A 14,460-nucleotide genomic window follows, 5' to 3' on the forward strand; every position below is an offset into this window, starting at 1 on the left:
GAGCTCTAAGACAATGATTGTTTTGTCTTTGAGGCACTTCACAAATGTCAAGAATACATACATAATTACATATGTACATTATATATGTATATGTGTAACTGAATCACTTTGCTGTACATCTGAAACTAATACATTGTAAATCAGCTATATTTTAGTTTAAAGCAGAGAATTTATCAGTACTGTATGAGCTACTCTGCTCTTCAAAGCAAATGGAGAGTAGAGTTCTCTGTGATTGTTGGAGTCTAGCACTCTTGGAATTGTGTCAAGAAGAATATAAACAGGCAGAGTATCCATCCACTAAAAGCCCACATATTCACCTGGCTCTGATGAGGTTCTCAGATTTTAAAACTGTAATAACTAATCAAAATCATAATATTCTGGTTCTAGTTAAAAATAAAATGTCTGATCATCCCTTCTACAATGATAATTCTATTTTTCTGAATGTGGGGAAAATGTTTTAATAGCAAGAATGAAAAGATTAGCAATTATTTCCCCAAAATATAGCTCTAAAAGAGAAAAAAAAAGTCTTATGTACAGTGTAAATAATTTCTCAAGAGGTTCATCACAGTACGTTGAAATTTGCTTTTTGAAGAGCTTTCTTATTTTTCTTTCTGTGTCCTTTGTGCTGAGAAGGGGAGTTATTACCTGTTTTATTTCTCCGCTTAGATGGAGTGACTTTTACTGGTGTCAGAATGATATTTGTATCACTGTTGACTCTAGTTGGATTTGTCAATGCTTTAGCAGCTAAAAATGAATCATCCAGAGCAATTAAAATCCTGGGCTTATGATCAGACCGGACTTGGATTAAATCTTGAGTTGTTCACATATTAACTGCATGGCTTTGGCATGTTACTGATTCTGACTCTTTCACAGGGTGTTGAGAAGAGGAACTGAGATAATCAATGTAACATATTGAATGTGGTGCCTGTAATATATAGAACTGGAGTCTTCAGAATAATGATGGTGTCACTATCTAGAGTGCTCAACCTTTGAGGCAGGTTTCGAAGCAGTAGTAGAATGGTATGGGTAGGTGCAGAGGCCTGCCTTGGTCAGGACTGATTGTGTACCATGGTTCATGGAGAGTGCATGAGGTTCAGAATTGGGCTGCCAAGCTTTGAGTTCCAGTTTGACCAAACACTGAGCCACAGTTAGGTGTGGAGGGTGTGGGTAAAGGTTACAGGATGGGAAGTGTGAACAATGTCAAAGGCAAACTATGTTTAGTATTCTTTTGCATGGAGTTGACTTCCCTGCCCATTAAATGCTGACTGGTGAGTGACAGCAAGTTAAGGTTCAGGGGGAAAAAAAAAGAAAAAGAAAAAAAAAATCATGATTAAACAAAGAGGTGGTGAATATAATGGAAGAATCAGGCGGGGCAACAGTTCTGAGACCAAGGAAGCAAACCAGAAGGAGGAAAATTCAGAGACTTCTGGTAGACCAAGACTAGGGACACTGAGTCAAGGTAAAGAGCACCTGGAAAATCTGAAATAGAGAATCTAACTAGACTAATTATAATTAGAAAATATTTTTCTATTTTCTAATAGAAAATCTGAAGTAGAGAAAATAGGGAAAGAATCACTGTCGAATGTTCAGACAACCATCAGATTCAGGAAGTTCATAGCAACATAAAGCATAAGGCCTGGTAGAGAAACAAATATGAAACATAAGTAACTGATTCTGATATTAAAGCTATTAATATTTGATATCCAACCAACCAGAAGAGTGTCTTTTCTGGACTCACCCTAGAGGATGATGAAACCAAGAGAGATGATCTGAGTGGAAAGTTTCAGGTCAGGATAACCCAACACATTAACCTGCTAGCAATGCAGGGACCAGGGGATCTTGTTTTCCTGGCAGGGAGAGTCTTCTAGCATATCAAGTGCATCTGGCCAGATTTCTCGCCTCTGCTTTCATCTTTCTGCTGCTGCTGTCAAGCTTAGCTCCTAAAATTCCATGCTGGCTTTAGAACCTGGTAAACCCTAAGTACTAGGGTTGTACTGATTTCCTACTTTCCAAAGGAGGAGGAGTTTAGGAGAAGGAACAGGAGTAGAAGTGGCAGGAACGAGAAATGTAATAGGAAGTTGTGTGGAAAAGAGAGGCCTGAAATCTGGACAGTTTTGCATCATGACCAGGATATCAGGCTTCCCCATTACAGGTGGCTGTAGAAATCAGTAGTTGCCTGGGCTTTGTTCTCGTGTTGGTTCATTGGAGGATATGACTCTCATGTGTATACTCACCTGTGCAATTTAACATATAATTGGGTGTTATTAGGTTGGTGAAAAAGTAACTGCGGTCTTGGACTGTGAATTTTCAATCATTGTAACTAGGCTCAAACACATCTTTATTAATCAAAATAGGAACCATTACAATCAGCACATTTTTGTCAGTGAGAAATACATTTGTTTATTCCTGTAGCGTAAAAATCCATGCTTCAGGATTTGACGAACTCTTGGAAAGCATCTTTTACCTCCTGCTGGTTGTGGAAGCCTTTTCCCTGCAAAAAGTTGTTGAGATGCTTGAAGAAGTGGTAATCAGTTGGAGAGAGGTCAGGGGACTGTAGTGTTGCCAGATTTGTTCAACTTTTGGAGCGCTGGTTGTGTGATATGTGGTTTATTATGGTCGTGGAGAAAAATTGGGCCCATTCTGTTGACCAGTGTTGGCTGCAGGCATTACAGTTTTCAGTGCATCTCATCAATTTACTGAGCATACTTCTCAGATATAATGGTTTTGCTGGGATGCAGAAAGCTGTAGTGGATCACCAAACAGTGACCATTACCTTTTATTGGTGCAAGTTTGGCTTTGGGGAGTGTTTTGGAGCTGCTTCTTTCATCACACATCACAATCTGATTGAGAAATGGTTTGTTATTGTTGCGTAGAAAAAGAGAAGATAACACTTAAAAATGATGATCTTTTTGATTTGCAGTCAGCTCACGAGGCACCCACTTATCAAGCTTTTACACCTAATTTGCTTCACATGCCAAATGACAATAGAATGGTCAACACTGAGTTCTTCAGCAGCTTCTCATGTAGTTGTAAGAGGATCAACTTCGATGATGGCTCTTAGTTGGTTGCTGTCAACTTCTGATGGCTGACCACTGCACTCCTAATCTTCAAATCTCTCGTCTCCTTTGCAAAACTTCTTGAGCCACCACTGCACTCTATGTTCATTAGCAATTCCCGGGCAAAATGTATTGTTGATGCTGCAAGTTGTTTCCGCTGCTTTACAATCTTGAACTTGAATAAGAAAATTGCTCAAATTTGCTTTTGGTCTAAAATCATTTCCCTAGTCTAAAATAAATATCAAATACGCAGCAAGTAGTAACTCATCAGCAAAAAACATAAAGCAAGAAATGCACATTAAAATGATGTATAACATAACCCCGTTTATCTGAGAAGGCATTCCAATATCAAACAGCAAAGTTCAGCAATGCAAAATTGCAATTACTTTTGGACCAACCTAATACTTGCTTACTTTTCCCCTCTGGAAAGAAATTAGTTTCTTAAATGGGAGCTATTTCCCAGCCCAGCCTGTGGAAGATAGAGACTTTCTTCAATCTTTATTTGCCCAGTTGGCATAGAAATGAAAGTCACCTGGGAAAATATGAGCTGAAAAAAATTGTTGCAGAGTGGTACTTATTCAAGCCTGAAAACATAACCAACGGCTTGTACGGCAGCAAAATAGATATTCATCCTTAAGGCTTAACTAGTGAGCATCAGCACAGACCGAGGAGAGCTAATTTTCTATTTTCTGAAAAGAAATGGACCTGATAAGAATGATTACAGCAAAGTGCTCACACAGAAAAAAATGTCGCAACTTTTTATCAAATTATTGTTTGGGATGTTTCTGTAAACTTATCCATCATTTTGTGACATTTTACAGTGTAACAAGACTTTTGTGTTTGTGAAACATCATTTTGAAATTGCCCCAAACTAGACTTCTCCCTTTCCCTCTCTTGTCTAACTGATGTTGGGTATAAATCCGTGAGTTTTGAATGACTGGCCTATTCACTCAGACTCTTTTGATTGCAAATTATAGAAGTCAAACTGAGTTTACAAAAGGGAATTTTGTATTAAAGAAAAGAAAGTCTCAGGGAGTCTCGGACCAGGACTCCTGCTTGGTTCCAGGGATGTTTTGGAATTCAGTTCTGGAAAGCCCGCAACTGTGTTTCCTCTACCGGCTGCTTCTCCCTATAGTTTGCTGTATTTTTCTTGTTCTTATCAGATCTCCTTTTATGGCAGAGTAAGGCTTTCCCAAACCTCCCAGATTTACATAGTATCATTTCTGTCTCCTAGCACGACTAAACAGCAGATTAAAGCCCTGCTCCATATTCTTGGGAGAAGCCCCTACCCTCTTGGGTCGGAACGCCACCCCTGCCTGTTTTCATTATAGGGAGTCTGAACATGGATTCTGGGATTTTAGGGTGCAGGGGGTGGGGGCAGTTTCCAGAAGAAGAAAGTTGTTATGGGCTTGGTGAATTGTACCAAATTCATCTCTCCTCTCATGCCCCAGATGGGTATGCTGCCTGGCCCTGAGGATGCCGTCACTAAATATTTGTCAAATGAAATATTTATTGGCTGAAAGTGCTGGTAAAGATACTTAACTAGACAGATGAAGATGTTTTGGCATTTTGAAGTTCATGATAGTAGATCTTTTTTAATTGATTACTGTATAACAGGTCACTTAAAACTAAAGCTACTTTAGTTAAAATCTTTTGATTTCTGGCTATTTATGTATTTACAAAATCCTTTAAAAATTAAAAATAATCAATTGCTATGAGAACGTTTGAATGAATTAATACACGTATGTATTCATTTTAATAGTATTTTTTCTTTATTTCTCAAAAATAATTGACATTCATGAAGACAAAGCCTGGAGTAATTCGCCCCGTACCGGTAAAATCCAAAATATTACTGAAAAAAGAGGAGGAAGTCTATGAACCCAATCCTTTCAGTAAATACCTGGAGGATGACAGTGACTTCTTTTCTGAGCAGGTGAGTGTACACATGAAAAAGTCTTTGATATTTGGATAAATAACTACAAAATGCAGAGATGCCCTAATGAATAAGGCGTGTGCAAGAAAATGTGATTGCAATAATCTTAGTCATTTAAAAAAAAGCTCCGTTTTCTGCATAATAAAAATTCTTAAGTATTTCCATGATGATATTTGGAAGTATTTAAAGGCTTTTGTCTAAAATTTTTCTACCTAGTGCTGGTATTGTTTTGGGCGTTAAGACATTACTTTCTAGGAAGACATCATGGAGTCTTCATGTGATATAGATGTTGCATTCTTGTTACTAAAATACCGCTTCCTTTTGAAGTGACATAATTTATTAGATTTGGTAGTACATGAATACATTTGACTAAAGATCTATTGTTTGGATTCCTCTCAACTTAGTAGAGATGATGTGATCCCCTAGATTGAGTGGTGCTAGGTAGGGAATAGGAGGTTAAGTTATTTTAAGGTATTTTTTTGTTTGTTTGTTTATGTACTAAAAAGGTAAATTCCCCTTATATATCTTATTGTTGGAGAATGTATAATGGAAGGTTGTTGATGATGCTTTATAAGATATTGGGGGAAAATACGAAGATACACATTTGCTGCTGCTGCTGCTAAGTCACTTCAGTCAGTTAGGCAGTATAAAATTCCATACATTATCTCAAAGAGAAACCTTGTATCTTTATTTGTCTTCTTCCAATGCAACAAATAGGCATAGGTTATATATTTTATATCTCAAACTTTATTACATGCTTAAGCAATGCAGACAATCCAGAAACCTTTGTGGATATAACCGGGAAACACAAGATCACCACCACATTTGATAATATATGATAGAATAGACTTACAAAGGAACATAAAGTGCTGTACTCTTTAAACTTTAGTTTTAAAATGATAACTAACCAATTCTTGGAAATAGAAATTCTGTTCATATTTGTGAAACATAAGAAATATCTCGTCTCACTCTATGACACTGAGCAAGGTGTTTCATCTCGCCCCGTTCCAGTGTCTTAATGCACAAGATGAGGCGTCCTGATGAAGTTTTTAAGGATCCTTCAAATTTTAAAATCTGGGTTACTTAAAATCTAAGAATATGACCAGGCTCAAAGTCTTGAAAAAGTTCATTAGAAATACTTTCTCATGCTTAGCTATAGTTTTTATTTATAAAATGGAGATGATAATATTTTCTGCTTATTTGTATATACTTTGTGAAGACTGATAGGATTTCAATAAGTTAAACATTTTTAGAAGGCACTAATATCATTGAAAATAATAATTAGAGGCAATCTTTTCCATTTTTCAGGGGAAAAAAAAGCCCTCAATTTAAATTAGAAAAATCCTGTTGATATATAAAGTTGTGTTGACTAAATTTGCACATAAAAGAAATGGAAATTCCTCTTAGGAAAGCATATTTCCATCATCAGTAAAAGCATTCATTAGATGTCTAATGATACTAATCATTTAGAGGCTTAATGTGACATTTTAGATAATAGATTATTATAAAAATTTATAAAAGTTATCTATTGTTATATGATAAAATGCTGACACAAAATAAATTTCATGTATTATCCATGCAATATATTCTTTAAATATGATCTAATTTATAAAGTAAAAAATGTATTATTTTTTATTAGTATAATTTCAAATTTATGCATTTTACCTTGAACGAGATTCTTTGTAGAATGTCAAGTTAATCTTCCTATACAGTATCACAATTTACTGTCCTCTGGAATGATAAATTCCATTTTCAGGTGTAGGAAATTATTTTCATTAAAAGAAGTTGCCAATTCTTTTCACAGCTTTTCCTGACTATATAGCAAGTTTAAAGCTCTATGTATATACACCATAAACCAATGTATTTTCAGATAATTACTGCACAATTTTTGTCCTTTTGTTAAGTATTTTGGTGCCACAGACATAAACTTATTTATATTTTCTTTCTATCAATTTATTCTTGTGTGTATCCTAACTTCTGTGTCAGCAGACTATCAAAATTCAAAGAAGTCTAACAGAGTACTTAAAAGTGAATTCCATACTTTGCCTGGTTTTATTCATTGACTTTGCAGGAGAGGAAAAATGTGTATAATAGGAAACCAGGAAGCTACATATGCTATCAGTTGGCCTCTACGTGGAGCTGTAACCATTATCTCATTGTGGCCAGAATCTACAATGGAGGCAGATACGAAAGACAGCTCACAAGTATAGATGCTGAGAGTTCTTTAAACAATAAATTGAGTAGTAATAATTTATGATTTCAGTGTGGTGCTTCATCAGAACTTAGCAGGAGGGAGTCTACTCAAGTGTATTCAGTTCTGGTCACTTTTATGGTCTCCTTCACTGGTGCCACAGAATAAATTGAATGATTCCACACTCAGCTGATCTCAACCATCCATGTAATGGAGAATACTTCAGCCTGACAGTTGAGCCAAATTGGAGCAGCTCATATTCACTAATCTGCCTTGTCCTGGGGACAGTTCCACATGATGGGAAGTGCTGAATGGGATTGTTAAGTCAGTAAATTTCCCCTGGGAGCTTCAGTGCCATAAAATATGATTTCAAAACTCTGTTACAAAATGTCAGACATCAAAGATGATGAGACCAGATGGAAATGTATTTACTGTAGCTTCAGAAGGTACAATAGGGCAGTCTTTTGAACTGATAATGAACTGAAAATTTGCCTGGAGATACCCTCTGAGTACTAAAACCAAAGTTTGCAACCAAATGCATAATTGAGTCATTGAGACTTATTAATCAACAACTTTTGCATCAGACTGGCATAGGCCAGGAACTACCATTCTATATTAGATGGATTTTTAAAGAAAGACACTTCAGAATGAAGCTTATGCTTCTCTAAAATTACCTTTCAGTCCATTATTATATCAATTTGAGGTCCTTTTGAGTTCTTACAGAATATCCTCAACACTCCATCTATGGATATAAAACTATGATGATGTACTTTGAAGCATAGTTTTGTTAATAACTAAAGGTTGGGTTGGAAAATAAGTAACAGAATTGGTTGGCCAAATGGACAGCCAGAAGACATAAAGGTTTAGAAAATCAATTCACTGATGAAAATAAAGATTCTAAAGAGAAGAATGGTTTTTTGTTTATCTGTGTGAGTTTTCGAAGTATAAAGTATATTGATTTTTTTCTGGTCATTTAATGTATTTAATTAGACAAAGTGAATTCTGCATTGGAGTCTCAACTTAGTAGAAAAAGCAATTGCTAACCTCAGTTATATGACATTATAAAACATTTTTCTCTAATTCTTTATAAATTAGTAATTCAACCCATACTTTTAGATATATCATTTTCTTGAAGCCATAGAGAAATATAGGCAAAATATTGTGGATAGAATTGAAAGTGAGGGGGGTGATATTGTAGCTTAATCTGATTTTCCTGCAAATGTTTTTCTTTTCTCTTAAATGAATGAAAAAGAATGCTTTCTAGCATGTATACCTCTTAAATTTTGTTTTCCTTCTAATTTGCTTTAATAGGAAACTTGCATGTTTTTGTGTGAAAATGATCATTTAATGAATTTCCTTTGTACCATAGAGAATGTAAAAGGATAATTTAGGGAATTTTCTTTGTTGTAGCATTTACATTCTTTTTTTTACTTCTGAGTTTTCTTAGCCATCTGACTGCCCTACCAAACTATCTGCCTGACATTCAACTTTGATGATTACGTGATTTTCAGATTTCTATCTAATTATTCATCAAATTATATTTTTACTGTGATAGTCCCCTGCTCTTCTCCATGTCACTCACGTTTTATAGTTACTGAGCAGACACTCACCGTGTCAAAAGGTGAACTAGATAATACTGCCTTTTTTCCTGAATGACTTCTGTCTTTGCCACAAATTGCTACCTTTTCCAACATTTCTCAATCAAGGTGGCTCACTCTCTTTTATCATAAAATTATCTTTTATCTTGTTAATATTTTATTAGGAAATATTTTTCAGATTAAAATGTTTAACCTTTTCAGATCTAGAAGTGATTAAGTGATTTAGTGAATAGTTTTGGGGGGACAGAGCTTAAATTCCTTGTAGGGCTACATTTGTTTTTGAAGAGTTAAGATTAGAGATTCGGCTTCTCCAAGTTTTACCAGGTTGTTTTTGTTTATTCATGTAATGAAATCCTTGTGCGTTTTTCTCTTCTTATTTCTTTCCTCCCTCCTCCCTTCCTTTCTTCCTGCATGCCTTCCTTCTTTCCTCCTCTATAGGTAATAGATAATAGACAATTTATCATATATGGGTTATATACTATGTATAATAGATAGTTTATCATCAGCACAATAAAACTTTTTAATAGTAAAAAATTGTCCTATGGAGACAAAACACACCTTTTCCTCCAGGATATAATCAGTTAGGAGTCCCCTCTTCAAAATTAGGCTTTTATCTCTCCCTTTTATTTATTATTGTTATTATTAGCATTGCTTTAAGCTTTCTCTTGACCTTGTGTATGTATCATGGAAGACAGAAGCTAAGGGCTGCAGGGTCTGCATGGCTAAGGGAGACTTCTGTCCACCTCTGTTGCTTTCGGTAGGATTAGGACTCTTAGATTTTTACTTGCTTTAAAACAAACACATAAAGAAGACCTATTTGGCAATTCTATCATAATAGACAGAATATTTCTAATAATTAGTTAAGCAACTGAATTCTAAAAATTAGTGAGGCTTCAGAGCATTAGTAGTTTAACAAATAGTGAATACATAGCATCTGACTGTACCCCAGTCTCATGGGAAACAGTGACGATCTGAAAACTTTAAGCAAATATGTCCTGTTTTGTTAACTCCTCAGATGTCTTTATTTGTGAGAGATGACCATGACCATATTTAGAGCCTCTCATGTAAATCCTATTCCTCTTTTTCTGTTATTTGTTGTGGTTAAGTTTAACCTTTAGTTTCATTTTTATCTACTTCTGATAGGATTGAGGTCTATGGCATAAAAAGATTTATTCATTAAATCTAAATTTTTATCATTTCCAATTGGAAGGCTAAGTTTCTTTATTAAAAAATTTAAAATTAAAGACCTAAATAGACATTTCTCCAAAGAAGAAATATAGATGGCTAATAAACACATGAAAAGATGCTCAACATTGCTTCAGTCAAGTCTGACTCTTTACGACCCTATGGACTGTAGTCTGCCAGGCTCCTCTGTCCATGGGATTCTCCAGGCAAGAATACTGGAGTGGGTTGCCGTGCCCTCCTCCAGGGGATCTTCCCAACCCAGGGATCGAACCCGCATCTCTTAGGTCTCCTGCATTGGCAGGCAGGTTCTTTACCACTAGCACCACCTGGGAAGCCCCTTACTCATTAGAGAAATGCAATTCAAAATACAGTGAGTATCACATTACATTGGTCAGAAAGGCAATCATCAAAAGATCTACAAGCAATAAATGCTGGAGAGTGTGTGGAGGAAATGGAACCCTCTTGCCACAGTGCACTGTTGGTGGGAATGCAAATTGATACAGACACTATATAGAACAGGATGTGTGTGTGTGTGTGTGTGTGTGTTGTCACCTCAGTTGTGTCTGACTCTTTGTGACCCCATGGACTGTAACCCGCCAGGCTCCTTTGTTCATGGGATTCTCCAGGTAAGAATACTGCAGTGGGTTGCCATGCCCTCCTCCAGGGGATCTTCCCAGCCCAGGGACTGAACCTGCATCTCTGTGTCTCCTGCACTGGCAAGAGGGTTCTTTACCACTAGTGCCACTTGGGATCCCCAGAGAATAGAAATGGAGATTCCTCAAAAAGAGCTAGGAATAAAACTACCATATGACCTAACAATCCCACTATTGTTAGGTCATATACCCTGAGGAAACCATAAAAGCAACAAAGAACATGTGAACAATGTGAAAAAGACAATGAGACAAAAAGACACATGTTCCCAGGGTTCCTTGTATTTACAATAACTAGGACATGGAAGCAACCTAGATGTCCATCAACCGATGAATGGATAAAGAGGTTGTGCTGCATATATACAATGGAATATTACTCAGCCATAAAAAGGAACATATTTGAGTCAGTTCTAATGAGGCAAATGAACCTAGAACCTATTATACAGAGTGAAGTAAGTCAGAAAGAAAAAAACACATATCATATAATAATGCATATATATGGAATCTAGAAAAATGGTACTGATAACCTATTTGCAGGACGGTAATGGAGACACAGACATAGAGAGCAGAACTTGACACAGTGGGGGAAGTTGAGGGTGGGACAGATTGAGAGAGTCACACTGAAACATATTCATTACCCTATGTAAAACAGATAGCCAGTGGGGATTTGCTGAATGACCCAGGGAGCTCAAACCTGGTGCTCTGTGACAGCCTAGAGGGGTGGGATGGGATGGAAGGTGGGAGGGAGGTTGGAGAGGGAGGGGACATGTGTATACCTATGACTAGTTCATGTTGATAGAGGACAGAAATCAACCCAATATTGTAAAGCAATTATCCTCCAATTAAAAATAAATTAAAAAAATTTATGTTTCTTTGACTATTCCAGCTTTAAATTAAGCTTTTTTCTTTATATTTGTTTGAGAAAAGCCAGGGAAAGGCAAGACAAATAGTACCTAAAATAAGGTTTTGTTAAAATATAGAATTTAAAATTCTCTATTGTGTTCACCTGAAAAGTGTCATTCAATAGGATTGCAAAAGAGTGAAGGTAGCTGTGTAAAATAATTTTAAGTAATAGGTAACATAAGTATTATTCAGATATTAGAAAGTTCATTATATTTGTGAAAAAATATGCATTCTTGTTTTACTTCAGAGGATTCTGTTTCTCAACCCATCTTGAACTTTGAATCAACATTAGCCTATGAATAGAACTCGATGGCAATAACCACATGCCTCTGGCATGGTTTTGTCTAATATACCAGAACACTGTCTACAATGACCTCCTCCATCTCCACCCAAACAGGTTCAGTCCCACAGCTTTGTTAAGATGATTTGGGGACTAGTTAATCAAAATAAATGTACATAGCAGATGCAACCTGGGATGAGGGGCTTATGGTTTCCTTTCTCTCTGTTTTTTTTTTTTAATTGAATGTTTCCTTGACCCATGAGAAATGGAATCCAAGTAGAATAAATCTTGAGGAGGACATAGTAAAAACTAGATATATCCTTTGACTATAAATGCTAAGATTAATATGTTTAGAATAAATGTCACAATCTCTAACCATTGGAGAGATTGTTAGATATTTTACTTTTTAGGAATTTCAATGTAATACATGTTTTTAATTGGGGTATAGTTCCTTTACAACGTTGTGTTGGTTTCTGGTGTACAAGAAAGTGAATCAGCTGTATGTATACACCCATCCTCTCCCTCTTGGACCTCCTCCGCACCAATCCTCGCCTCAGCCCCCAGCCTTCAGTCATCACAGGGCACAGAGCTGAGTTTTCTGTGCTAAACAGCAGGTTTCCACTAGCTATCTATTTTATACATGGGAGTGTGTGTAAGTGTGGGTGAGATTAGACAGACTTTGTATGATGACAAGTATAAAGGTCACAGGAAGATACGGAAGTTTGAAGCTGACTCATATGAAGAGAATTAGGAACCTTCTCTTCCTCACTGTGATCTAAGATAAAATAACTTTAAGCTTGTCATATTGGCAGAGAAAATGATAAATCCAAATGAGAAGAACAGCCAAGAGAGTGCATAGGACAGAAGGAAGCAGAGAGCTCAGACTGGTAAATAAACTATTTTTTAAATCCCATTAAAGAAACCAAAGAGCTTCAGCAGTCCAACCAGCGAAAACTGAGATCAGGTTAGTGAAGCGAGTGATTTAAAATAAATATACGGAAAAACAGAAAACAGGATTAAAGTGTATTTTTCTTTATCTCAAAGGCTATGTGAAAAGAGCTATCTGCAGTAAATTTGTAAATTCAGGATTGGTGATTCCTTTGAGATGGAAGAGCTAGTAGGTTTTTAGAGTTTTTCAAAATAATGTTCTAATCTCCAAATCTAGACAGCCTAAGTGAAATTTACTCTACTGTAACCCAGCCTTCCAAATACCAATTTGCTTTATGAACCTTTATATCTTTAATATTTCTGAAAACAGAAAGTGCATTTGGTAAGAAACCGCTTACCAGGAACTGAATTGTCAGTTATCCTTGTCTAGTAGAGCAGAGAGGCTTAGCATATTTTACCTGCTCAAATCAAAACAAGTATATGTGATATTTACCCCATTGGGTAAGCTCAGAAAAATAGAGGTGTTTTTCTCAATCTGTGGCTTAATAGATTTTGGGAAGCCTTAGGCCCTCATGAATTGCATTTCATAGAAGGACTGGCTCTTTGCAGTATATCCTTGTATGCGTGTGCTTAGTCACTCAGTCATGGCTGACTCTTTGTGACCCCATGGACTGCAGCCCACCAGGCTCCTCTGTCCCTGAGGATCCTCCAGGCAAGAATAGTGGAGTGGATTGCCATGCCCTCCTCCAGAGGATCTTCCTAACCCAGGGATCAAACCCAGGTCTCCTGCATTGCGGGTGGATTCTTTACCATCTGACCCACCAGGAAAGTCCAAGAATATTGGAGTGGGTAGCCTTCTCCAGGGGATCTTCTTGACCCAGGAATCAAACCAGGGTTTCTTGGATTACACGTGGATTCTTTACCAGCTGAGCTACCAGGGGGACCCTTTGCAGTGTATTCTTAGGTTGGACTAGTTTCACCTCTCATTCAGTCAAGATATGATGCTTTTATTCATTCTGATGTATAACTGAACCAAAGGGGAACTAGGGCAGCTTGGTTTTGTGGAAAGAGCTCTGAAGTGTTTGTTCTATTTGTGATTGTGTGGTTAGCCAGTTCTACCCAGTGCATTTGTGAACTCTGAACCTGACTGATGAAGAGAGGGAACTAGACTGGGCGGTGGCTCTCATCTGGTATGAATTGCCCCGGCCATTATTATCTTGCCTGGAGCTTGGGGTGCTACTGGCATGCAGTGGCTAGAGGCCAGGGAAGCTGCTGAACATGCCAGGAGTGTCCAGAATGGTCCCCCAGGGCAGAGACTTATCCTGCTCCAAATGTCACTAGGACAAGAGCTGAGAGGGCCTAGACTAGCCCATCTCTTGTCTCCCTTCCAGTTCCAAGAATTTTATGATTAATGATGCTTAATGCTACCCATGCCAGGGACATTTCTGTTCAACCAACATCGGTTAGGTGACTTTTTTGTGTGTTTGAACTAAGAAATTATTCCTATTTGATTGACACAGAGGAGGTGAACAAGCCTCCATTTATGAAATTTTCCACATTCTGGAGCCTCTACTCCTAATGATAGCCCTGTTTGACAAGGGACATGCATTTGCATTGGCTCTAGCTTTGTTAGCAAGGTTATAGCTTCCCTACTTTCCTAAACATTCCTCTCTCTTTCTTATATTTCCCCAATTGTTAGGTGTCAGGACAATTAACTAAAAGAGAAATTCAAAAGAGTCAGGCAGTCTGACGGTAACTGTTAAAACATTAGCATCA

The 14,460-nt window shown here is 37.0% G+C and overlaps 1 protein-coding gene across 13 annotated transcripts in view; it reads left to right on the top strand.

Annotated features, from left to right (window-relative positions):
- The window catches only part of MLIP (muscular LMNA interacting protein), a 299,443-nt gene that overhangs the window by 232,428 nt on the left and 52,555 nt on the right, over positions 1-14,460 (top strand). For all 13 annotated transcript variants that reach the window (XM_052649081.1, XM_052649068.1, XM_052649069.1 and 10 more), the window contains one exon: positions 4,861-4,989. In XM_052649081.1, coding sequence (XP_052505041.1) covers positions 4,861-4,989 — 129 coding nt within the window. The remainder of the gene's footprint in view (positions 1-4,860; positions 4,990-14,460) is intronic.

This window comes from Budorcas taxicolor, chromosome 11 (genome assembly GCF_023091745.1).
Source record: "Budorcas taxicolor isolate Tak-1 chromosome 11, Takin1.1, whole genome shotgun sequence".
In the NCBI taxonomy this organism is placed as follows: Eukaryota; Metazoa; Chordata; class Mammalia; order Artiodactyla; family Bovidae; genus Budorcas; species Budorcas taxicolor.